Source organism: Camarhynchus parvulus, chromosome 1A (genome assembly GCF_901933205.1).
Source record: "Camarhynchus parvulus chromosome 1A, STF_HiC, whole genome shotgun sequence".
Classification (NCBI taxonomy): Eukaryota; Metazoa; Chordata; class Aves; order Passeriformes; family Thraupidae; genus Camarhynchus; species Camarhynchus parvulus.
In genome coordinates this window covers 16,177,729-16,204,918 of record NC_044586.1, presented here as the reverse complement: position 1 = coordinate 16,204,918, position 27,190 = coordinate 16,177,729, and the positions used below count along the sequence as shown (strand labels likewise).

General features: G+C 42.0%; 1 protein-coding gene across 5 annotated transcripts in view; it reads right to left on the bottom strand.

Moving 5' to 3' along the window:
• Positions 1-456: 456 nt before the first annotated feature.
• LOC115909770 (fatty acyl-CoA reductase 1-like) overlaps positions 457-27,190 on the bottom strand; it is a 132,222-nt gene continuing 105,488 nt past the window's right edge. For all 5 annotated transcript variants that reach the window (XM_030959331.1, XM_030959333.1, XM_030959332.1 and 2 more), the window contains 9 exons: positions 26,223-26,402; positions 21,448-21,625; positions 20,360-20,404; positions 15,495-15,613; positions 14,384-14,451; positions 10,908-11,079; positions 7,005-7,134; positions 6,066-6,193; positions 457-5,045 (listed from right to left, as the gene is read on the bottom strand). In XM_030959331.1, the coding sequence (XP_030815191.1) occupies positions 4,883-5,045; positions 6,066-6,193; positions 7,005-7,134; positions 10,908-11,079; positions 14,384-14,451; positions 15,495-15,613; positions 20,360-20,404; positions 21,448-21,625; positions 26,223-26,402 (1,183 nt within the window). In that variant the 3' untranslated portion in view covers positions 457-4,882. The remainder of the gene's footprint in view (positions 5,046-6,065; positions 6,194-7,004; positions 7,135-10,907; positions 11,080-14,383; positions 14,452-15,494; positions 15,614-20,359; positions 20,405-21,447; positions 21,626-26,222; positions 26,403-27,190) is intronic.

Here is a 27,190-nt window from a genome sequence, read left to right as displayed (position 1 = left end):
CATCATAATGCTGTGTCTTTTCCACTCATTGAAGTTTGCTATATTGCAAGGAAGTAAGAGATAATTACTAGACATTATCTACTCTTGCTTGACAGAAACTAACATTATGAGGTGAGGTCTCTGTACTTAAACTAAATTTGGGGTAATATACTCAGGTACAAATGGGATGTTGTTCGGGGAAATTGGCTGGGTTACTCCCAATTTTTCTTTGCTGTCCCTCTGAGTTTCCATAGGACACTCATCACAGTAGGATCTTTTAGTCTTCTCTATCGGCGTTAGAAGTCTCACTACTGCAACCTTTAAAATGTGTGTTTCCCTCCTGTAGGTGGGGCTGCCGTTTCACCAACAGCTGTGCTGCAGATGTGGGCAGATGTGCTGGAGAGGCAGCCTCTGCTCAACTGCAATGGCCAGCAAGTAACCACCTTGTCTAGCAAACCAAGCAATGCAAAATGACCATAGCTTTAAAATATTTTGTTTTATTAAATTTTTCAAATAACATAAACATCATATTAACAATTTTACGGCTGAGCTTCACACAATTTGTGGTTTGACCATTTTATCTGATTTGAGAGCTCAAAAGGTTACACCTTAACATTAGAAACTCTGTAATTAAGATTTATAACAGGAAGTTGTCTCGTAGCTAACAAGAGGATAGAAATAGCAGATAGAACTGTAGAAACTCTGGCCGGTGGGAGAATACATATTTTACTATAAACTGGGGTCAGCCAAGATCATGTAAGGACAAGAAACCTTTTCTAAGTGGCTTCATACTCATGTGAAAAAGCAATTCATAGCTGGCTTTTAAGCAATAGAGAAAAGTGGGATAGTACATCTTTAATTGTTCCCCAAATACACTTTATTTTCTGGATTTTAATTCTCTTTAAGTAAATCTGTACCACCTTCATACCAATACTTAGCATCATGTAATGGGGTGTTCACCACTTACATTCTGGGCAATGTTATTTGCTCTCTGCTAGAATAAGGGGTCCAATTGTACTAAAGTTGTACTGAATGTTCATCCTTGTTTTCAGCAGTAGTCAATGCTGGAAGAACAACAGCATGCTTTCAACCATGAAGCTGTAGCTTATTTACAAACAAAAGGATGCCCCCTCCCTCTTTTCACAATTGCTTATTCATGATAATGACTTGATTAACAGCTACAGGTTAGGTTCCCTTTACACTGGAAACGAGGGTGTGTTTTAATCGCTTTGTGGTAAACTGAAGTGGAACAGGGCACTCCAAACAAGAACAGCCTCGCACTTCAGGATGAGCTCCACTGCTTTTACCATGTTGTCTGGTGCTGGAAGATGCAGCTGTACGCACAGGCAGATGTACTCATGTTTCCTTAGAAAATGTAAAAGAACACATTTCTGCAGGAGGTGGGTAATGGGCCAACAACCTGTAATTTATCAGTGGGTCTGTTACCTCTCCCTCCCTACTGTGGAAAAATTGTTTCTTAATATAGAACAGAGGAGGGTGGAGAGGTAAGAAATTTAATTTTTTTAGTACCAGACATGCTGATGATAAACAGCTTTGGTTGTTGTTCAAAAGGCAGTTAAAACACAGATTAATTGTCGGGATTTGTTGTGGTTTGTTTGTTTGTTTTGTTATCACCATTTAATTAAAAAAAAGATACTTGTTAATTGCAAGCTTCTGCCTGTTGCTGATGGTGAAATGATATTCAGTGTTTTCTTTCAGATATCTTCCCCAAGGCTTGGGTTTCTTCAGAGCACAAACAAATCCACTGAGGAGCACAAAGTAAACCACTGAACATCAGCCACTTTTTGGGGTGAAAACAAGTTCTTATGCCCAACTCCCCATGATGACAGTTACAACTGGCACTCAAGGGCCACTGCCACACATCAGCCCCTGCACTGACGCTTTGTGAAATATGTCTGTGCGTCAGACAATCAGCTGGAAACATCTCAGGCCACAAAAATATGGATTAAATATTCAAGTTCCCCTTCATGTTACGTCTGTGTTAAAACAAACTAACAGCTTGATCTGCTCCAGGCAAGGCCAGAGCTCTGGAGCCAGCTGCTGGCAATGCTGTGTGGGCTATGAAAGGTCTCCAGAAGAGCAGACACCATCTGCAACAGCTCTGTTTTTCCAACCCAAACAACCCCTGCTGTTTTTCTGGGGCTGAGTAGCTTTTCTGCAGCTGTTTCCTTCAGCAAAATGCTGAAGAGCCTTAAAATGTCACACCACCACTGTTCTGAATGCTGCACCTTTTTGTGTGTTCAGAAAACCAGGTCTGGATATTCTCAGGGGAGCAAAAAATAAACCTCAGACTTGTGGGGACGATACAGCCAGTGCACACAACTGTGAATGCCCACAGGCATACTGTGAGGAATTCCTGGCATGAGTAGGGAAGGGAAAGAGAAGGTGGGGCACTTTACTCTCAGGAGAGCTGACTGATATTGCTATAGCAGCTCTGCACCTTTGACTTTTCTCAGACCCAAGCTTTTGTCTATCATGTGCACAACCCAAGACTTATGATCCCCTTCAGTGTTGCTTCTCTTTGTCCATAAGGCAGGCACTTAAAAAGACTTTCAGGATAAGTGTTGAAATTATCTCCTGATGTTTGAGTGGAAGTTTGTTTCAAAGTGATCGACAGTTATGGTTTGCTTTGTGTTTTAGCCTTTCCTATGAGGACTGCAAGCTGCCCGATGACCAGATGATATAACTGAGGGAATGCACTCTTCCTGGAGGAATCTCTGCAGCAACCTGCCTCAGCCCCACTAAGGTAGCAAAGTACAGCGCCACAACCTACCCCAAAACATTGCTGTGGCAGCACTGGACAGGGAACGTTGGTCCCCAGCCCCCAACACACAGCTCCAGGTTTCCCAGGTGGTAACACCTTGCACAGCATGCCCTGAAGCTGGAAAACACACACCCAACAACCAGTTTCACTACAGGAAGCACATTTCCAAGGCAAGAGCTTCAGAAATTTGCATCTTTGTAAACTGAGTGCTTGACCTATTTAAGCACAGATCAAAAGCAGTGTGTGACAAATACAGAGGTCTGTGGCAGGCAATGCCAGAGCCTTGCCATCCTGGACACCACATTTCTGGTCAGGTTCTGCTGCAGGCACCCTTTGGCAATTGCCTGGAATCAGACCTCTGGGGCATAGGGGGCAAGATTAATTCCTTGAACCTCTAAAAAGATTTCTGAACCAGCCTGAAATGCTCAGATATAAATGCACTGTCATAATTTGCTCCTACCTTCAGTACCAAAACCAAATATGATTTCTGACAAATTACAAGTTTGTAAATTCTCTGCTCTTCTCAGCTCACAAAAGAGCAACTGTATTACTTTGTTTGTTGTGTTTTTTGTATCGCATTACTTTTTCAGACAGCGTGCATGACGCAGGATTAGAGAAACTGGGTGCTGCAGTGAAGACTGATCATCTTAAAAGTGCTTATTCAGTGTTATCTGAATAAATAATATTTTGGTGTAAGATTTGACTCTGAAAATCTGACAATGCAGTAAACTTGTTGCTGTTGTTGCACAGCTACTTTCAGGAAGGATCTCTCTGCCCCCACAGGAATTTACAATTCACTATAAGAAACAAGGATCTCCAACAGCCATGAGCATTGGGAAGGTCCTTGGCTTCCTTTCTAAACTGCAATTTAATTCTAAAACTCTGAAAAATCAAATTCTGAAAATTCTAAACTGCAGGACAAAGTGCATTACCTTCACAGTTGCATGACTGTCCTTACAGAGAAGTCAAAGAATCACAGAGCTGCTTAGGTCAGAAAAGACCTTTAAGATCATTAAATCCAACATTTAACTATTCTCAAGAAAAACAAATTTCAGACTTTTTAATGCCTCCTGACAGGAATGGCAGCAGAACGGGCCCAATGATGTTTCCTTCATGTGTGTCTTTACACTTTCTTTGCCACTGGAAATGATCAACTGCAAAGTGATTTAGCTGTAATGAAAGCCCAGTATCAGGCTGGTTGTGAGCTACAGGGAGAGAGATTTCCTGCAGGGGAAAAAAAGACCCATACTTCAAAAATAATGACAGCTTTCTGTATTCTTCTTCTGATTTTTATGAAGTCTTCGCTTCATTCTCAGGGTTCATACAGCATTTTTCAAGACCTCCAAAATGTCCCAAGCAAATGTGATAAATGCAAGACCAGGAATTTTTTAATAGACTGAAACCTTAACCACAGGGAGAAAAGAAGACCTCTTTGTAAGAAAGCAGCTTGTGAGTGAGCAGAGTTAACACAGGTGCATGAATTTTATGTGTGTCTTCAGGTATGGCTTGAAAGCATCAGTCCTCAGCAGCAATACAAGATCTGAAAACTGTTCTGTGTGTTCACGGGCCTCATGTGACTGATGTTTCCCCCTCCCAAGTTGTGAAAAAGTGAGAAGGTATAATCTTGTTTTTTAAGTAAGGTACCATTTCACTGAATGAAAATGAACAAATAGCTGCTTTAGGAAGACCTCTTACAGGTTCATTTCCTCAGCTGGGTCTTCTCTGGTGGCATCCTTGTCTTCCAAGGTCATGCTTTAAATTTGCCTCTTTTGAGGAAGAAGATGGGATTAAGATAGCCTAAGGAGTAGTACATAGGAGGACAATGACTTTGGTTAATCCTTACTCTTGCATATCAGACTTTAGATGGGGGGTCCAGGCTTGACCTGTTCCTAAAGCTTCAGTTATGGCTTTAAAAATTGGCCTGGTCCTATGGAAGAAAGACCATATATTAAAGCATTAGTTAAAATTAAAAAGGTAAGCATGTAACAGTGTACAATAAGTGCCAGCTGCTGTCGGAGGGAATGGATTTTTCTGCTACTTTCAGACCTCGATGCCCACAGTTGCCGATTAGAGGAGATGGAGGTCCTTCTGGAAGAGGCTGGCTGCTGATGAATGGCTTCAGTGCCTGAGGGTGCTGGATGCCCTGAAGTAGGACAGGAACTTGTAGCAGAGGCTCACCACAAAGTACCAGATGTTTCGAGCCATCTGTGACCTTGCGATGAAGATGCGCCAGATGATCACGAGGAGGGTGGTGTTGAACGCGTATCGGATGTTCCTCAGCCTGGGAAAGAGGCATCTTATCAAGAAACACACAAACAACAAGAAGCTCACCAGCCCCCTGCATTTCCTACAGGTAATTCAGGAATAAATCCTATTTACAAGTGGCCCTTGGGCTTTTTGCTATTCCTGTTTTAGTGGAGACACTGTGCTGGAGTCCTTGGTCTTGCCAAGGACTGTGCTGAAGCTGGAGCACAGTGAATAGTTCATGGTGTAGGTGGAATAGCTGTAATGGAATTCACTCTTGTTCTTCTCTCATTTCAAACCAGAGCGAAGTCATATGGAGAGGTTTTTCTTTAGGACAGTCTGTGTCCAATACTTTCTGCTTTGGTTTCATATATTTGTTATCTCCCACTTTGCAGTATTTGGGGCAGCCTAGAGAAACTCACAGGAGTTGACAAGCAAGGTTCTCTTATTTGGGTGAAACCCTGTCTTTAGAGTTGTGAAATTATACAATGATCATAAATGGTCTTCACTGTTGCAATACTGCAGCACTGGGATATTTTATTTTTTGAGGGGAGTGGGTTAGTTTACGGCATCAATTTCAGTGGTATTACTGAATTTTTCAGATTGTAATGATCCTGTCTTCTTTCTGTCAAGCAAAAGTTTCTGCAGTTCTCTAATTCTCATTTTCCCAGTGCTTGACCAAGGGAAAAAAGACACCTAAAGACCTCAAAACTTGGTTTATTTTTCTAAGAGCCCTTTTAAGGTAAACTTTATCACTGCATCACAGTCCACAGTCTAAGGCAGTCAGCAGTCCATTCCTGAGGTCCCTATAAATTTCCTAAAAATGATCCATGAATAATGAACTTGTTTAGGATTCCCTGCTATGGCCAACTATCCCCTTATTCTACGTTTGTAAATACTGACAAACTGCTGTGATAAGAAATAAGTTATTTATATAAATTATTATTATTATTAATAACAACAACAACAACAATAATAATAATTTTGCAATGTAGTTAGACTTATTTTCCCCAAAGTTAGCCAGGAGCTCTTCTCTTTGTCCCTGGGTGTGACTTACTTGCGTAGATGTTGCTTTGCTGCTGGAATTCCAGCCATGTCCTCATTTAGCAAGTACTTCTTAGCACCTATGCAGTAGCTCTCAATGTACTCTGACCAGTGCAGCTGGCGAACATCAAAGTTGTATAACTGGGATTTAAAGACAAACAATGAAAGCTGAACACCAGAGTTCAAAACAAGTTCACTTGAAGCATCAATTCTTCATTGATCTCTGTTCCTGACAAGGCCCTCTCTCTGAAATTCTCAAAGCCACTGAGCTCCATGCACTGAAAGACTGTGTTTCACAGCTGCTGATTAATGTCCCACCCAGCTGGGAATCTGGGCAAAGCAAGCAGAAATGGAGTGCTAGCTGGCAAAAAATAAAGTCAGGTAGCAACTTGTATACACACACACACAGACACACACACACACAGAATCATGGAAGAAAAATGGCATTCCACACAGGCAAACAGATTCAAATGAAAACCTCCACGCAGTTTTAACATGTCACTAAAATTATGTGTAAATAAATTAACTGGACATTGAGTCAACAGGTGCCTCTGCATCAGTGTTACTCTCAGCTGTGCTGCATTCTCTTTTGGCAGCTAGATCAACAGAAGTCCAAGAAATTGATCAATTTGGTGTTTGGCATAAACAAAATCTCGTTGCAGCCAACTACCCCAGTTCATTTTGGGTGCTCATATTGGACAAATTGTTAGCAAATTCTCAGGCAGCTGTCTCTTAGAGCAAAGAAAGGCTTTGTAGAGAGGAAGAAGTTTTCATAGAATAGGTTGGGTTGTCATTCTCCTGTAATAAATGGAAAGCTCCTGAAATAAATCATTTCAGATTAAAAACACTTCCAATCATCCAGATATCATTTAAATGCTCCACAATACACCAAAAATAATTGCTGCAGATGAAAGAATCTGAGATTAGCAACCCATATTTAAGACATATTTACCTTTCTGTCTTCTGTGTTAAGGTGACTCATTAACATACTCATATTATCTGAAGACCAGTTCCAGGACTGGGTGGAGAAATACTGCAGGAGTGTCATAGACTTGTGCAGCCGATTGATAATCTTCATCATTCTGAAACAAAGGGCGAGCATCAGAGATGAGCAGGAAGTCTGACCTTATGTAGAAGCTGCTGGTTTGTGTTTCCACCAATCCAGGTGAATAAACATTCCTATTTCTCCTGAGCACTGCCCTGCTACTCGCTAGGCTGAGAACTTGCCCAGCAAATCCCAACTGCTCCAGCTGAGCTTGAGCCTTGAGCTACCCAGCTTTTTTTTTTTTTTTACCCAGCTCCCATGTTGGAGCCAACATCATTGCCACTGAGGCCCACCTCACTGGTCTGGCCTAAGCAAGGGTTGGAAGCTGTGTCTACCTCGTGTTCCACCACTATGGAGGGAAGAGCCCATCTGAGCTGGTATGAAGTCTGCACCACAAGGGTGCAGTGTTGCTGTTCTCAAGGCGGGTACTTTTCTTTCTGCCACAGGAATTTTCTTCTGCTCCCAAGTCTGAGTTGTGTACTGAAGCAAGGCTCTGATTTTTGGCATTAGCACCAGTATTTGGTGACCACATCTGCAGTATGGACACTGAGCTCAGAAGTCATTTGCTCAACTTCAGTTTTCAGACAGAATCAAAGAATCACAGAGTAGTATGGGTTGGAAGGGACCTTAAAGATCATCTCAGTTCCAACCCCTGCCATGGGCAGGGACACCTTCCACTAGCCCAGGTTGCTCAGAGCCCCATCCAACCTGGCCTGGAACACTTCCAGTGATGAGGCAGCCACAGCTTCTCTGGGTAACCTGTGCCAGGGCCTCACCACCCTCACAGGGAAGAATTTCCTCCTATATAATCTAAATGTACTTTTTTTTAAGTTTGAAACCATTCCTCCCTATCCTATGATTACGCTCCATGATAAGAGTCCTTCCTCTTCTTTCCCACCAGTCTGCTTAAAGTACTGAAAAACTGTTACCAGGTCTCCCATGTGCCTTTACTTCTCCAGCCTCAACAGTCCTGGCTCTCCCAACCTGTCCTCATTGGAGAGGTGCTCCAGCCCTCTGACCATCTTTATGGCCGTCCTCTGGACCCCCTCCAACAGCTCCATGTCTCTGCTGTCTTGCTTCAGAGGCATAACTGCTTAAGGACTTGGGAAATGTAGGTTTAGGTCCTCTGTTGTGTCTTGGCCTTATCTTACTAATTTTTTATACAAAAGTGGATGACATTAATGCTGTCATACCCTGCAGGATTATTTTAGTTGTCCCAGTGGTCATGAGTAAAAAAGGCCACTGGCAGTTGTTTTAAAGTGTGATGTACAGGGTTCGGTCAATTCTGAGAGGACACCATGTCCTCTCAGACTGGGTAAGGGCAAGAGAAAGCATTAAAAGGCTGATTTTTGTGGAAAAAAAGAGCTGTTTTCATGCAAAATATTGAGCTGCCCAGGGGGTAACACAGCTGCTGTGACAAATAAAAGGTGGCAGTCTGTGGGAGAATGGTGCTAGGCTGGCCTCTCCCCCCGCGCATGTGACTGCCACCGTGATAAGCACTCAGCACAGCACGGCAAGACACAATGAGTCCATCAGTTTGGAGCAGAACTGTGCAGCTCTCCCAAAGCAACTGGAAAGAGCACTAAAACCTTAGACAGGCACTCCTTTGTAAAGTGGCTTTCATTTTAGAAGCAAAGCAGACCATCACATTAAAGGAACCTTCATTCTGAATAATTATGTGCACCTTGACTGAATACAGTTTAACTGAACTGCTTTAAAATTATTTCAGAATAATCCTCTTGTGTAGGGCAAACACCATGGGGCCAAGCTTTATTAATATTTTAATACATTTTAGGAACTTGGGAAGAAGAAATGCAGCTAGGTTGGAAAGATCTGAAGCTGCCCCTCAAGCTGACTTCCCAAAATCTTTAAAGTGCTTAGGACTAATGGAAAGTGTCAGAAAAAAAGAAAGGGTAAGAGAACCAACTCTTTAATATGTGGGAAAAAAGCTTCCCTGTGAGGGTGGAGTGGCCCTGGCACACGTTGCCCAGAGAAGCTGTGGCCGCCCCATCCCTGGAAGTGTCCAAGACCAGGCTGGATGGGGCTCTGGGCAATCTGGGATAGTGGAAAGTGTCCCTGCGCATGGCAGGGGTGGAACTGGATGATCTTAAAGCTTCCTTCCAACCCAAACCAGTCTGTGATTCCATGATATGAAGAGGTGTGTGCAAAAACTGCATTTCATGTCAACTGTCTGAGCTCAGTTGATGTGGCCACATTCAAAACACTGACTAATAATTTGTATGAAGGAAAAGTCTTCTGCAAAACATCAACTGAGTCGAAATATGGCAAAGGTTTCTTACAGGAAATTTCATTCTCCACTGTGGAGGAACTGAGAGGAATAAATTGAATATTAGCTCTCACGGTGGCTACAGTTCAGACATGCTTTTTGTCTTCTAATAAACTGTTTACAGCAATTATTTCTTTATTTTCTCCCATACAGAGCCTTGTGTATGAGGAGATCCTCAGGAGAGACAGGATTGCCCCAAGGGACTACTAAGGGTATAAAACCACATTATGCTCTAAGTAATAGATGGATGTGCAGCACTCACAGGAAACCACTTAGGGCAGTTTTGCTTGATATCTGGAAATTTATGTGAAATGAGTTTACACCTAAAAAGGCTTCTTTTTTTTATTTCATGTGGTTTACTGCCCTTCGACCATAAAGGTCTGATATTCAGGTATCTAGGAAAAAAAGAAACTATGAGCTGCTACTGTGCTTTCTACCACATTGCAGCAATACCTGGATGAGCTGAAGTAGTGTGTAAAAAGAAATGGAGAACTATATAAAAAAAACCAGAAGACTTGGAAAACTCCCAACGTCATTGGGGAGCCATCTTTGCTGAGGCTGCAAATCTTAAAGTTCAGGAGATGATGCTGAGTTTTGTTTGACATTTAACTACAGCATTTTTTGCAGGCAGTGTCCACTGGTTAATTATGCCAATCAGCTTCATGAAAAGAAATGTCAATTGCAATGGCAGTACCAAGATCTTACTGCTGCCCCTTTCAACAAAGATTGGAGATTCCAGCCTAATTTTCAGTTTACCTCTATTTCTAGGGTAATTCTTTCCTCCGGGATAACTGGAAGTCTTTTTATGGACCAATCTGCCTCCAAAGCAGAATGTCAGGGATAAATCAGAGCAGCTGACATCAACACAGCGCTTGCATCTTGTTCTCACACTGCACAACAAAACCTCCTCTGTGGTGTCAGGGAGTAAAGGAGGACAATGTCTGGAGTAACGTTACCTACAAGAGGATTCCTTCCACATGGGCCATAGATATTGCTGTTCTTCCAAGCCCTACCACTGCCAGGGCTCAAATACCACCCATAATGGTGAACTACCCTCCTAAATACAATCAGAATTTAATTATACTCAGAAACAATTGCTTCCTAGATTTCAGACCAGTGCTGGAAACAGCTCCTTAGGCATCTGATTTATGGGGAAAAAAATGTATTAGCTGGTATGTTCTAAACCTTGCCAGGCTCAAGTCCATATGCCAGATAGGGGTAATCCCATTGGAAACCTGAAGTGGTAGAGATCTGGATATAGAGAAGACAGAAGAGTACCAGCCCTTGTCTGCCTTGGGAACCTCTGAAGTCTGTAAAGCCGAGTTCAAAAGATGTGCTGTTCTCCAGGTGGTGGGAAGGGTGCGAACCCTAAGGTGTGTTTAACTACAGCCATGCATTTCCTCATTTTCCTCAAGAGAAGGAGACAGGAAGAAGCTCAAGGACTCCAGTTCTCATCACTGGTTCAAGCTCTGCTCTCCACAGGAGTGGCCAGTATGCAGGAGGCTGAGGGCACCATTCCTTACCTGGGCTTTCTCCCTGTGAGCCTCATGTACAGGTCGTACAGGATGGCGGGTGCCTTGTGGCTGACAGTGATCCAGTACTGGTTAATCAAGTAGCTGGAGGTCATGTGAGCGTTGGGTGTTCGGAAGGCCTGCTCCAGGGGGTTCCTTTTGAATGTGGACATGACGTACTGCCCTGCAAGGGAACGCATTTTTCACTGGCAATCATTCACTTCCAGATGGGCTGGAAGCACAGTGCAGCACAGCCCAAGGTGCTGTGCTTCACACCTCCAGCTCACAGGTCTCTGAATTGTGTCACCAGAGCTTGGACCAGGTTGTCCCTTCTGCCATGAAAATTGACAATTCCATCTATTGCCTATTTGAAACCCAATCCTGTTCCACACTTAACACTGGCATACAAAAACCTCCTTGTCAAAGCACCTAAGCATAAAGGAGGAAAAGCAGGCAGCTTTAAGAGCTTCAAGAAGCTGCAGTTCTGCTTTCACCAGCATCAGATGTAAAAGAAATTGGTACGTGCTAACATTTCATTAGATCACTGAAAGCAAACTTTGATCTGCTAGCCAAAAATAAAAATGACATTTCTACTTTTCAGTCAGATTTTACAATGGGCTGATGTTTGAGTTAGTCTGTTGCTTATACAGGGTGATAGCTTTAAAAATACTTCATTATGTCCTTTTAAACCACATCTGACCCACACCATCAAATGTCTACCTGTTTTCAAAAGACCTCTGGAAGCTCTAAGGCAGCAAACTGTCTTGCATTCTTGATAGGGTGGGAATCTTCCCATCCCTCTGCATGTTAAGGCACAAAATATGCTGGGTCTGATTCTGAGCTCTGGCAATGGCACAGTGCCACAAACTGGTATCTAGATGTGCGTATATGGGGCATTTGCATATTGCAGAGGCTTAATAGAACTGCAGTAACTGAGTGTAAGACTATCACCTTAGGGACTGATAAACAGATGGTGCTCCTACTCCTGAGCACCAGCAAGCTCCAGAAAGAAGAATATGTGGGCTTTCTTCACTTTCTAAAAAATTTATTTGAGAGTTAATGACATCAATCTGTGCTCATATTATCGTTTAGTCTCTAAGCTTATGTTACAAATAGAAAATCAGATGAGAATTTGCAAGCCACAAGAAACAGCCAGATCATCCTCAGATAAGCAGATTCCAATCGTAACATTCAGACAGGACTCTCCAGTGTCTGTGCTCAGCTCATTACTGCACTTCAAGTAGTGACTTTTGCTGTACTTCTACGAAGAACCCCAAACTAGAAATTTGTCACCTCTTGGAGCTACTGCAAAGATTTAGTGGGTGGGTGGTCCTTCCCCTCCAACCTCAACAAAAAAATGCAGCAGCAAATCCTACAACTCAAAGGCAGGTTCTGCAGGGGGAGAACTGGACACAGGTCTCAGTCAGGTAGACTAACAAGAATAAACTGAATTTAATTTTTGCCACGCTGAACATCATCTCCAGCCTGTTTTACGGTTTAGTTTTGAGGAGAAACTGCAAAATGTACTTTAGAAAGTCAGACTAACCAGATTCACATTGCAGCAATATGCTTCTTCAGATAAATATTTAGTTGTTTGACCACATCTTTGTATAAGTAGGCAAAGTACTGAGAAAGCAAGGAAAAAGAAAAACCCCAAGGCATAGCATTATTTGGAAAAGAAATAAATCAGTTAAGGCCCCTTTTAACACTAGTAGTTTTTATCTGTGTCTGAGGAACTTTAGAATGAACTGCCTTGCAATGGGTGTTTCCTCCCTCCCTCGCCCCCTTGCAGCTCATCACTCAAAAGTGTACTCAAAGCATCACCATCTCCACCACTTCTGTTCCAAACCCTTGGTATCCTAAGCCTAATCCAGCCTCAATTTCTCTGTTTGATCTTTCTCCCCTTGAAAACTCCCTACTCCCTTGTGTACACCTGTCACTCCTACAGCAGGTCCTGGTGTCACCTGTCCTAACCAGATAGCCCAGGCCCATACCTCTGCAAAACCCATGTTTGCTTTGCACTAAAATGCTCAGTCCCAGGCCAGGCGACTCCCATTCCCTTCCCTGGTTTCTCAGCAGCTTCCAGACACTCAGAACCCTCCATCCTGATGACCAGTCACACACCCTGACTCCTTGAACAGAATTATGTGTATTTCCCAAAAAGAAATTGGTAGGAGTCTGAATAAGGATTCAGACTGGATGCCTGCAGTCATAACATTGTGATGCAGTAAATCTTTCCCAAACTTATTTCTTCAGCCATGCAACATCTTTAAAGGCAAAATTTTGCATTTTAATACTCCATCCTAACTCTCTGCAGCATGCTGCTCTCTCACGGGAAAACTGTGGCTACAACATGGGGTAGAAAGAGCTTTATAGTGTCACCCAAGGAGAAAATTTTGCCTTCAGTTCCACCACACAGCTCAGCTGCTCATGGAAGCTGCCACTGCTGCTCCCAGATGACTTCAAGGCTAATTCCACAGTTACAGGCAGAGGAATAGAATAACATTAATGACAATGCACTAAATACATTGCTGTTTTCATCAGCAAATTTACATTGAAAAAGGGTTAACAAAGGCAAACCTCAGAAAGTGCTGCTATGGTGGCTTTTGCTGAAGTAGCAGCCTGTGAAGAGCTTTGCATTCACTCCTGTGAAAAAGCCACAAAAGATCTTGACTAACCACAACATTTCATCTCTCATTGAAAGAGGGGAAAAAAAAAAAAAGCAACCAGGAGCTGGATGTGATGTCCTCAGGACTCAGCCAATTGCTGAAACCTCTTCCCTACTAGGCCACGTGATCAAATAATGGTTAAGACATTTATTCTGTAAATGCAATTATGGTCTCATTCTCTGCTGACTTAGTTTGCCATGTAAATAAAGCAAGAGGAAAAGCAAAACAAAGGATGAGAGATAGAATAGCCAGCCTCCTGTATTTAAAGCACAAAGATATAAATGCAGGGGTAACAGAAAGTAAACCAGGCCCACTACCTCTGTCCATAAATGTACTAACTGTACACAGTATTTCACAGCACACAGCTGAGACAAATTCTGCTTCATTCTTGGCTTCAGCATGAGTTTTTCTCTTCAAGGGTGCCACGATGTGTCTCCCTTTCTTTCACCCCTGCCTTGAAAGTACATCCACTTGAAGAAAGGTCAGCCATGAAAATAATTTGATTTTTTTTCCCACAAAACTCATGATCAAAATACAAACTGTTCTCAAAGCCCACCAGTCATCTCAATGTTTTCCTCCTGAAGTGCACACCTCTTAATTCTGTTCAGAATTTTCTGATGGACAAGAACGACCACTTCACTTCCATAATATCACAGAATCCGAGAATGGTTTGGTTTGGAAGTACCCTTTTTACCTCACAGGATCCTCACCCAAAATACAGTTTGAATGGCAGACTCCGAATGCCACCTAAACTGAGGAAACCAATTCTTCAAAGTGTTAGGAACACTATGGATGCTCTCCATTTGAATAAGACCTTACCCATTTCTCCCCAGAAGAAAGGGTTGATTCCCCCTGTTGTACAGTTGTACACCAACAGGTTTTTTGGTCTGGAAAACAGAAAGAAGTGTTATTTTGAGATGTGAAGAAACCCTATTTTTTAGAGATGGGATTACAACAACAATCCATTTCAAGTAAATTCCCAGTTTAATACCAAACAAAGCTTGCATTTTCTGGTGTGGAACTAAACATGGATCACACTTGTTTTATTTCTTCCTTCAACATAAATCAAGAATTAATCTAACAGTTTTCTTGATCTAAGCATGCTTTGCCAAGGGTGTCAAGCGATGAAATAATTTTTCTTACTGTATACTTGAAAACTGCAGAGTTTTAATTTGGTGGATATCTTAATAACGCTTCGAGGGGAAAGCTGGTGAGCTGCTCTTCAAGGTCCTTTTAGGATCCTTATTTAGCTTACTGGACGCAGCTCTACTCTCAGCTCAGAGGGCTTACTCTGTCTTTCAAAGGAAAACACTTCTGCCTTTTATTTGCCTGGGTTTGATTTCTCAGAGTTGTATAAACCTCCAGAATAATTCATGTGGTTTATTCTCTGTAGTCCTACCTAATGATTAAAGGCCAGGCCAAAGGTTCACAGGAAAAGACCTTAAATCCTTAATATCACTTCTACATACTCTTCTCAACAATGCAAAGAAGGGAGATTTTTTTAGATCACATAACCTATAAGCCTATAATATATTTCCATTGTGCAGTGTTTCCAAAGGAAAACACACAGAGCTTTTTTTACCAAGAAAACTACAGAAGACACTTGAGAAGCAGCTCAATGAAAAGGAGGCCCAAAAACTACTGCTGCAAAACTCTTGGCCTTCAGAATAGTGACTTCTGAGAGGCAAGAAACAGGTCTTACCCGTTGCTGTAGAGATTTCCTAACTCTAAACCCTACCTTTATTGCGTCTCCTACGCTCTCAGTCCTTGCCCACCCACAGGGAGGAAGCACCAACCAGAAAATCAATCAACCAACCTCTTGCACTGATTTTTAATCAGTTCCCAGTTCCCTGTAAAGTGCTGGTGCAGGGAGCAAATGTTCCAGGTGTGTGGCCAAAGAGGAATGCTACAAAGAGGGATGCCCTCCCACCTGTGCACAGCTGTGTACCACCCGGCTGCCAGAGTCAGGTTGATGGCAACGTCGACGGGAATCATGTCTGCCACTGCTTCGTTGTTGGCAATGACGGTCCGGAGGATCCCTTTGCCTGCCTGTGGGACAGGGAGACAGGGAAACAGTCACCCACTTCAGGCTGGGCTGAGATTCAACTGGCAGGACTCCAGCCGCGTGCACTGGGCACAGTCCAGCACTGTAGCAGGGTTTTTCTGTTGCAGATTATTTGGTTTCTGTGACCACAAAAATGGATCTCCCATGGATCCTGCTGTCCTGCATTTCCAAAGGACACCTGGAAACATGATGATGTCTGTGCTGTGTACAAGAAAAGCTGAGACTCTTAATTTAACTCAATATGAATGAAAATACCCTAGGAGAGAAATGTATCTGAATTTGCTGCTGTAAAGTTGTAAAGTGCATGCCTGAAAGTTACATTTTCTTAAATGACACAGCAAGACAGAGGTCTGAATATACCTCAGAGACTACAGTCACTTTGGAAATGACACCTGTAGGATTTTTGAAAACTTGACTACCTTTCCTTTGGATGTATTCACACTCTCCTCTTTTCCAAAGCTGTCTGTTAAGCACAAAGATACAAAGGATGGCCCCTGCATTGAAGAGCACATCACCCACAAAAACTCAGTAAAAGGAATCAGTGCAAATACAAAACACTGACAACCAAAAAGAGGAAAGAGGCAAGAACAAAAAAATTTCACCTTGCTTCAGAAGGAAGTGCATTTTTCAGGGGATCAGGCTCCCCAAAATATGCACATTTAACCTGAATGCTTATCAGAGGGCTTCCATGATGACCAATGAGGCTTTGGAGGTTCCACAGGAGAGATACAGCAACAGTATGGCAGACTGGATCAGAGAGGACAAGGCAAAATACAGAAAGGTGGGGGTGAAATGGGGTGAAGGAACTTTACTTGGTGTGTCACAGATGAGGGCTCAACAGAGCACATAAGAGAAGAAACCAAACATGGCAGAGTCATGGTTGCAATCAAGTTCTTTCTTGTGTGGTAAACAATGCAGTGAAGCTGAGGAACAAGGGAAAAAGTTGAGAGGATAAAAGTGCTGGTGAAGCAAGGAAGGATAAAAGCTCTTGTAATTTAGATCTGTGCAAAAACAGAGGGAAGGACTGAATGAAGGAGCAAATGAACATTTGCTACAGATCCATCAATATTTAAAAGGTAGGGCAAAGGAAATGTTACAGCTTTTCTTAAATTATTTTCATACAATCTGAAACTCGAATTTCATTATAAAATAGATTAAATTTTTCTACAGCAACTAAACAGGAAGTGCCTAGTTGTGGAAAACCCCTTGCCTTAAGTCTGAGGAGAAAAAAAGGTCATTAAATTAGCATTTAAGATTGCTATTAACTTGTAAAGCACTTAAATGCTGTCTAGTGGTCGTTGGTGAATTTTAAGGGACACTGTATCCCCTCTTTGGAAGGTGTTTATCTTTCAAGGTCTTTTGGAGGCTGTTCTCCTCCTTTCCCTGTCTGCAATCAGATGTGTTTGTTGCATTTCACAGCTTGCAAGTAAGGGAATAACACTTTTGACTGATTTAATTTTCAGGAACTAGGACTTCTGAGCAGTCCCATCTCATCCTTGGTACATCAGTCAGAGAGATCACAAGACTGACACAAACAGTGCAAGATTCCCTACATGGCTCACTCCATCCTCCTCAAACCTGCGTCATGCATTGAATTCTGCTGCCCTAAACTGAACTATGGTTAGGCTCAGACACTAAAGCTTCAACTTGCAACATCACTATGATTTTCTTTGTGTTCTTACTACTGGGTTATTTCAAGGATAAAAAAAAGCCAGAAGGAAACAAAGGAGGCAACCAAGCTCAGCTCTGAATTTTCCACTTCTATGAACATATGCTCACTAGAGACTACTGTGTGATTAACTATCACATTTTCACACTAGAAACCTTTCTGAGGTCTTCCAAATGAGGATATTTGATAGATCTGCTGCAAAATGTGTTCAGAGCAGCATGTGATGGTCATACATTCATGAATGGTTTCGAGATTTCCTATGTTTTGCATGCAACAAAGGCTTGAGGTTTAAGTTTTTTAGGTTACTTTTTACATCAAAAATGGTTCAGTGGTACTTCCATCAGGTATGGCTTGGTTTCTATTTATAGATACTGACATTTTTCTCTTCAGTGAAATAGAAGCTACTGCAAAGTGAAGCCTCCAAAATAATTTCCTGGCCAGAGTCTGATGTTTCTGGACAGCCTCTCAGCTGAGGTGCTTTGGACAGTCACTGTCCAGATCACAAATTAAACCAGTTGTGCCCTACAGCTTCACTACTTTGCAGGGAGGAAGGTCTCTGCATGTAATAGGGAACATCAAGACAAAATGAGTTAATTACACTCCAGCGGAAATGTAATTAATTTAATTTTGTTCCTCAATCAACAAATACAGCTCCCCACAGCAGCTGGAGCAACTGTAGGAGAAAGAACATAATTAGATTATCAAGAACAACTTGGACTCCCATATTTCATGAATATTTAAAAGAAATGTGTCTATTTAGGGAATTAAATGATCAGACTCAAACACTGCAACTGAGGAAAAAAGTCTTTGCAAGATCTGGAGTCCAGGTTCTGCCCAAATGACATCAAAGATCATCTGAACCAAATCTGAATCTAAGGGATGTTCTCCCTGTAGGATGAGCTTGGTTAGAAGTTGAAAGTGAGTATTTTGGTATGGAGGAACACTTCAAATGCACAAAACCAAACCACCAAAACCACTTTCCTTTTGATTTTTTCAACACTTAATTCAAGAAAATAAAGCTACTCATCTGATAATCACAGTTTAACATACATTTGGCCAGGAAAGCTGGTTGTACTGACACAACTTTCAGGCAATCTAACTGATGCATCACTCAGATGTTTAAGGGTTCATTTTCAAACAACTCCTCACATTCAAGAACATTAATTCATGTACTTATTGGATGTATTCACACTCTCCTCTTTTCCAAAGCTGGAAAATTATTAATTCCCTCCCTTCAGAAGAAAAAAGTCTTTTGGGTCCCTAATAATAAACACTTTTACCTTCTGGAAAACATTCCAAACAAGTTTGTCTCTACACCCTGCATCCTTGTCAGTGTTTTTTGTCTTTTTGCTGGCCAACTCTCAATGTAGTTACAGACCATATTTCATCACCCAAGAGCTCAGTGTAGATGACAAAAATTTCATTGTCTCTTCTAATATACTGAAAAATCTCAGAGCTTCAAACCTGGACCAAAAAATACCACCTCTTTTTCAAATCTCAGTGCAAGTCTAATCTTTTTATATAAAAAAAGAAGCCATTTCCCATAGTGACCCTAGAATCTCATAATCTTTACTCTCCATGGAGCTAACTTGGATCTAAAGATACAGGCTACATCTGCATACAAAACCTAGCCCAAGGTTTCTTGCAAACCAGTTCTGGATAAATGGTGTGACAGGCATCATTGAAAGTTATGATAAAAAGAAAACCAAAAACAAAACCAAAACAAAAAGAAGTCCAAAATAAAATTCATGTCATTACAAAGACAGAACCTGACACATGAAAACGTAAGAAGTGCATCTGCAAAATTAAGGAATTGCAAAGCATTCCTTGATCTTGATAACATATAACATCATAAAAGAACCCAGAAACCAGTGCAAGATCCTGGGACTAGAGCAGAGATGAAGTACAAGCTCTTTGAGTTGTCACCAAGGAATATAAAAATTTCTTTTTAAAGAAACTGTGACATGATTAGAGGTCAATAATTTGTGTACAAAAATTGAATGCCTCTGAAATGTATAGATGGGGTTCACATGAAAGCATTATTTGTCCTGTGCACTCCGTAACTGTAAGTTTCTATTTATACTCTACTCCAGATATAAATGAACTTTTTTAACGAGATCATATTTGGATTTTATTCTGCTCTCCTATGATTGCAGACCACTAATCCTTTCATACACTGCACCAGGCTGATTAGACCATAGTTTTGATGAAGCAATGAAGCTGGACATACATGAACATAAATATCTGCTCAGAGCTATACAGCATTATGGATTGACAGAGAGGCATAAGGCAGTGATTTTACTTCAGAAAAAAAAATTATAAGGCAAGAAAAAGGTATGCAACTTTACTCCTTTCATGTACTAATTGTAATGATAATTTTCATCCTACAGGAATATTTTATCAAGTTAGGAAAAAATATAGTGAATTATCCATGTGACTGGCAGAGTCTGAATCAATCATACATATTATTTAGGTGTAGTCTGTAGAGGGAGAAATCCTGTACAAAGCAGTGGCAGGTGGAAGCCAGAATCTTTGGTATTGTGAAGTATGACAAGTTACAGCAGTAGATTTGGAAACAATACACACAGAGACAAATGGAATGACAAATACTGCTGCTTGTATTGACAGTGTAGTTACCTGGCCTGGAAAATAAATTTGTGTTAAAAGATTCAAGCTGTGACACCCATGAATTACCCTCATTTCAAGGATACATCTTTTGCCTTTTCTTTGAAAATTTGGCTGAATGCGTCCAAACCTTTAGCTTTTTTAGAGCTTTTAGGAACTGCAATTCGCATTTTAGCAAACCAGCAACATGAATACTCTCTCGATGTCCTTTTTTGAGCTCCACACAAAAAGACCATCCTCTGTGTCCTACCAGCTGACAGATGTGTGGCAAGTGGGTGTCATCTTTCTCCTAGACTCAGAAAATTCCTGTGGCCCTTTACTGCACACAGTTTCTAAGTGGGGCTGTAGAGTAACATCAGAATTATCAGAATTGCTATTTTAGCAATTTTAACTCAAACTCTGCTTTAAGGGGAGCTTAAATAGTAACCAGACGTACCGCAATAAATATTCCACTGGTCCCGTTAAAGTTGTCAATCCAACCCTGTGGAAAAGAAGAATGATAAGTGTTCCTTTCAATGATGTATTGCTTACACAGACTTCTAAATGATGACAGTGGTGTGGTGTAGACAAAGAAGGAAGGAGACACTAGTTTAGATGGATGCCAGCCCATCTGGGACACCTGCCAGGATGCAAAAAAGTAGCAGGGGATGCATTGTATGCAATTTACTCATCATCAACAGAATCTAAGTTTGTTCTTAGAAATCACTTCTTTCCTATTCCCTGGCCTCAGGAATAAATTTGCTGAAAACAGCTGGACTAATATTTACCCTTGACAGAAAACATGCAGCTGTCACCAAGGGTGATTTGGTCTCTCCAGCTAATTTATAAGCAAGGAAGAATAAACCCCCAAAATGAAACCACAACACTCCTTTTGAATCCCATCCTACTTCAGGTCAGGGAAGCTGCCACTTGTGGGAGCTGGAGTTCAGAGCAGTGATGAGCTGTTTGACCTGGAACAGGTTGTAACACCAAACAGAGCTCTTTGTCTTTGCAAGGTGGGGAGCTTGGCCCACAGCCTTGGCTGTATCGCAGCCATCTCTGGCACACTTCAGGCTACATGAAAGCCAAAGGTGACTTTGTGCTGCCTTTCCAGTGTGGCTGCAATGTTAGGGCACGTTATTTCTATTGGTATATTTTGCTTAATGAATTATCTCATTCCATTTAATTACTGAGTCCCTGACATTTGTACCTCAACCACAATGCACCAGGAGTACGACTGACCCTCAGATCCCATGTTTTGAGCACAGAAACTCCCCTGGTGTGCCTGAATGGACAATCAATTGCAAGCCCAGCATTCTGCACTGTAACTATCCCAGCTCTTGTTATTATTGCTTAAATGCGGTGTTTTCACAGGAGTTCTAAGGTGCTGAAGAAGGCTTGCTGTTCTACTCCAGCACAGGATCTCTACCTCTTCCGCACATCTCCCTATGAACTGTGGACATCTGTTTCTCAAGACACTGCTACAAGGAGGGACAGATTCTTGACAGTACCACAGTTCCAGCTGCATTGTGTATTCATGCTTACTGGGAAAGGCTCAAGCCAGCTGGCTCCCACGATGGATGGCCTGATGATAGCAATGTTCAAGTTTCCTTTCTCTTGCTGAATCAGGTACTCTGACAAGGCTTTGGTGTAGGTGTAAGTATTGGGCCACTCCCCAAGCAGTTTGGGTGTGATGTCTTGAATGATGGATTCATCCAACCACCTACAGGAAACAAGAAGAACATCATCATCCACCACGCAGGGAGAGAAAAAGATTCAGGCAAAACAGACCAGTGAGACAGGAATCCTCACTTGAAACAGTGGATAAGATATAGTCAAAGATAGTTAAGATTTGGATTTAAAACTGCTCTGTGGGAGAAAGTCACTTTTGTCTTCAAGGTACAAAATAAACCCTGGTGAGCTTCATGCTACAATGCAATTCAGGTACCTCTACAAACTCACTTCAGAGCAATCTCTTGCATGGGTAATGCTTCACTGCAATCTGTAACATAAATATTGCCATGGTCTACAGCCCGATGGAGCTCTCCCAGCCAGGAATCCCACTAGGCAGTTCTCATCCTCAGCCAAGACAGTCCCTGTATACTCCCAAATATGTTTCAGAATATTCCACGTAACCTTGAATTAGCAAGTCACGTAACAACACAAAGGTCTCAAAAGCTGGAAAAATGTCCAACAGTGGATTTCCATCATTTGCAGGGTTACATGTTCCCCCTAGCAGGCTTACTATGGGTTTGTTCACACAGGAAACAGCTGGTGCTTAAAAAAAACAACCAAAACCAAACCACCAAAAAAACCCAAAATAATTCTGACAAGTTGTTTTTTATTTTTTGAAGGTATTCAAGCTCCTAATCCATCAGAAGCAGTTATGCAGACAGCTTTTAAAAAGCAGCCCTTACCACGATAGAGCTGCATGAAGGGCCTAACATCCAAAGGCTCTTCCCTGGCACAGCACCAGCACCTCACAAGTCCTGCCAGCATCTGGGTGCAAAGGACAAGAACTGGCTGTGCTTCCAGAGCCCTTGCTGCCAGTCCCTGACAGGCTCCCAGTAGCCTGGTGTTACACCACAGAATCAAAGATTACCTCCTATAATCCAATTTGTAATTAAGTCAACAGACTTACAGTTCAGTCTGAAGGCGTGGACTCTTCCCAGGGGCACTGCAAGGATACTGCTTCCTGCAGATCCTCACTTCACCCCTCCTTGTCTTGAATTTCAGAAAAAGGCAGAGATCAAGGGGAGAGAAATATGATGCCGACTGTCACACCTGAAAAATTGCTTGATCCTGTCAACCTTTCAAAGACATGGTGGCTCAGGTGGCACAGCACTTTTCAAATGACTCTCATTGGGCACAGATGGGAAGTTGTTGTATGAGAAAGCACTGATTCACAGGGGAGGGCTGGATGCACCAAATCTCTCAGTTTTGGATTGCATTAAAAATTTGACAATTTGTAGTATATTGGAATTTTTTCTTTAAATAAAAGAGCCCTATGGAGGCACAAACACCTTCCTTTGCAAGCCTGGTCCTGCGCAGCAGAAACAAGGCAGAAGAAAGCATTTAAGCATAAGATATTAACTACACAGAAGTTACAAGCAGCACATAATATTGGCATAATTTGTAAAGCCACTTAGGCAGCCACTGAACCTCAGGGTCTCAGTAAACTGCTATTGTTTGAATCTGTGGAGTAGCTAATTACCAGTCTACCAAGAAGAGATGCCTATTTCTGTAGAGCCTGGAGGAAGACTAAGTTAATTTAGGAACTCAGGTTAAGCTGTGTGCAAGTCTTTTTCCCCTTCTATTTTTTTTTAAATTTTCGTAATAGAGGGTTGCAGGTTTGCATTCTCACAAAGCAAAGACAGGTGTAGAAGTACAAGCAGAGGTATTTCCCCTTGCCCTCATCCTTCCAGAGAGGTCTCTGTATTACTTGAGGACCTGTCCCAAGGGCATCAGCCTGCCAGGTGATTTGATTTGACCATCAGGGAGGCAGAGATAACACTTCAGCAAGAACTGCTCTGTGACCTACTTGGAAGATTCTGGAATGCTAACTCACAAAAGCTACTGCTTCTGCTCACTGCTGCATCTGGCCCTTCCAAGCGAACAAAGCAAATTAAACAATTAATAACTTCTCCATTATATGCACCAAATTACTCTGCCACAGGAAAGCAAAACTTTCTGTGTTAATGGCTTTGCATTAGTAAGACTCTTTCTTGTAAGTAATGATGTATCTGTATTTTCTGCAACAACCAACCCACACCTTCAGCCATGACTTTGCTGTGTGCTGTGTTCCTTACCTCAGCACACCCTTCAAAGCCGATTTCCTTCAGCTTTAGATTAAGGCAAACCATGCTTGATGCAGCAGATTATATGTTTCCCCTATTGGCCTGGCAGCACTTAGAAGTGTGATTTTTGCTTTACACAGCTTAAGCCTCAGGGTTTACTTGCAGGTTAAATATCAAAATACTGAAACGGCAAGATGTAACAGGAGGATAAGAGCAGATAAAGAAACAGCTGGGAATCCTCCTTGAGATTTCAAGTGAGTAAGTAATCATAACCATACATCAAGTGCATGGCCAAAAGCACTGTTAAATGGATCTGTTATTCCATCTAGTTCTTCGATTATCCCTCTTAAAGCACTTGCAAGAGCAGCACCTTAAGACAAGAGCTGGTTGTGAAGGGAATCATCCACAGCTGGCTGATGCAAAACATAATCTGTATTTCTCCCCATTTTTGAAGGCAGTTTATATTTCCTTGTCTGCTTCCCCTCCCTCCCCTTCAAAGGTAAAATTCTGATACCTGTCACTCCCCTCTCTCTGAAACCTTCCGTACCCTGATATCCACGCACTATTTCTTTCACTTACATGGCAAATATTAAAGGTGCATCTCAAACATCATCCTCTCTGCTGCATTTTCAAGCTATGATACATAAATCCTTAGTATTTTATATAAAGCAGCTGAAGTAACAACCTCTGAGGCAGCCAAGCCCTTCTCCACACTTCTGACTAGCAATCAGACCTTTTTTTAAATCTGAGCCATCAACACTAATTGTTTTCAGAGTTGCAAGTGATGGTAAGCTTTTTGGGACAGTGAAATGCAGTCTTGACAGTGATGAACACCAAAGGACATAAAACTGAGTCAGTGGGCAAAAAGAGGACAGAGCAGCTCCACTTTTAGGGAAAAGCAGTCTACCAGAACTGGTGTTAAAGGTTGTTGAGCTTAGAACTGGTAACTGTAGCTCAGCAAAAGCTCTTGAATCACAGCTCTGAAACCTCCATGTCAGGGAGCAGCAGCAAGTAAAAAAAAAAAAAATAAATCAATGAAATGCTGGCCATCCTCAGGTACTGAGAATGAGACCGGTGGTGTAATTTTGAAGCTGGTTAAATAAAACTTTGAGTGACCGCAACTAGAGTACTGCATGAAGTTCTGTCTGACCCCCATACCTCAGGGAGGGAGTAGAGTTAAAGAACAGGTAGAGAGGAAGGACAACTAACATCAGCACCAACACAGATCCATCAGCACATGAGGAGACAGTAAAAAGGCTGAGACTCTTCAGGTTTCTGTGAGGGGAACAAAAGGAGTATCCAGGCTGGTGTAGTTACCCTAAATAACATCTCTCAGTGACATTCTTGAGGGCACGATACTGGACCAGGGAGCCCACTGCTCTAATGCACTAAGACATTTCTCAAGTTTTTTATCATATTCCACTTACTGAATAAAAGATAAATGATTGATGACTACTAGCTGGAAGTAAACATATCCAAGAATATGGGCTACTAGAGAAATTCAAATAGAAAAAGTAGTTTGTACTAACTTTTTGGAGTAGTGCTTAGACAGTTAAATTATTTCTTAAGATATACTTATTTTATTTTAAAAAACCAATCAGTGGTTCTCTTAGTGGGCATTAATTAATTTCATCTTCCATTACCCAAATCAAGAAGAATAAAGATTTTATACCAGCTCTTTGTGTTAACAGATCACAGATCAGTTGTTTATATCACCCACTAGAAAATTAATGAAAACACATTAGCAGTTGTGGGAAAATTCTTTAAGGAGAATGTCTTCTAGGACCTTTATCAGCTGATTTTGTTATTCTTTCTAATTATTCTTTATTTTGGTAAATTCAGTTAACCAAGCTTGTTTTGGTGTTTCATCAAAGCCCTGTATTCTTGTCTGGGTTGAGAGGACATTGCCTTGTGCTGTGCCAGGAGAGGTTCAGGTGGAAATCAGGAAAATTTTCTTCGCTGAAATGGTGGCCAGGCATTTGAAGGGGCTGCCCCAGGATGTGGTGGAGTCACCAATTCTGTAAGCGTTCAAAACCCAACAGTATGTGGCACTCTGTGCTCTGGTTTATTTGACAAGGTGGTGATCAGTCAAAGCTTGGACTTGGTGATCTTAGAGGTCTTTTCCAACCTAAATGATTCACATTGAACTGTGTAAAAAAAGCCTGTTTCTTACTCATCCCCATATAACTCCAGTTAAATACCACAGGATTTCTGAAAGAAGTGGAAACAATGTTGGGAAGCTGAAAAGATAAAAGAAAAAAGGTGTATGGAAAAAATCAGTTATTACAAAGGCAGCAGCAGAGCTGAGTGTTACAGAAAGCAGCAACTCCATTCCTGGCAGAAAATACACTCCTGCAGAAATTAATACTGGACTGTCATGAAATCAGTCTTTAAAAAACCACAAAGAACCAGCAGTAACAGCACCTCTGACAAAAATCCCACCCAATTCTGTGAACAGCTCCCAGGTCTGCCACAGGATGAAGGGAAGCCAGCACTGGAAGGGACAATGTGGTTCTTACTTACTCTACTAAATCGAAGAGCTTCTGGGGTTCGGCTGGGGGTGGGTAGATGATCTCCTCGATGCATTTCCGGACGCAGTTTGCATAGGCAGTGGAGATGTGGATGAAGGCCTCGAGGTTCCGCATCTGCCGGGCCAGCTCGAGGAGCCGCTGCGTGCCCATAACGTTCAGCTGCAAGGCATGTCTAAGGAATGCAGGGGAAATAAGCAAAAGGCATTTCACTGGGAAGAACAAATAGAGGCTGAGCTTTATCCAAACCACAGAAAGGAAAGTCAGGGAGAGCAGGGGGCACAGTGGAGCAGAAAGTGTCACTGAAATGCAAGTGTGAAACCAGCTTTGAAAGCAACACTGTTAGATTTGCTGTTCTGGACACTGAATGTCTCTCAAGTATTTTTACTCAATTTGAAGGTTCACAATCAAGACTTCACTAACATCTCTAAATGTGACATGTTGATCACCCTTCCTTGGAACATGTATTTCTAAGCCCTGAGGCACTGTGGCTTCTACGGTACACATTCAGTGTTCTCTGGAGGGACCGCTGCTAAACCAGAAACATGGTTTCAGAAAGCAGGAAAGGGTCACTGGGCCCAGAAAAACAGATTCATAGCATCATAGAACAGCCTGGCTTGGCAGGGACCTTAAAGATCATCCAGTGCCACTCCCTTGCCATGGGCAGGGATACTTTCCACTATCCCAGGTTGCTCAGAGCCCTCTCCAACCTGGCCTGGAACACTTCCAGGGATGGGGCAGCCTCAGCTGCTCTGGGAAACCTTTGCCAGGGCCTCAGGACCCTTATAGTACAGAATTTCCTCCTAATATCTAATCTAAACCTACTCTCATTTGGTTTGAAGCTACTCATAATCAAAGAAGACACCATTAGAGATAACAGCTTAAGTTCCAAAGGAATGGAGATGAGAAGTGATAAGCACAAGAGAAAGAATGTCCTGGTTAGCAAGGCTGGCCTTTAAGCAC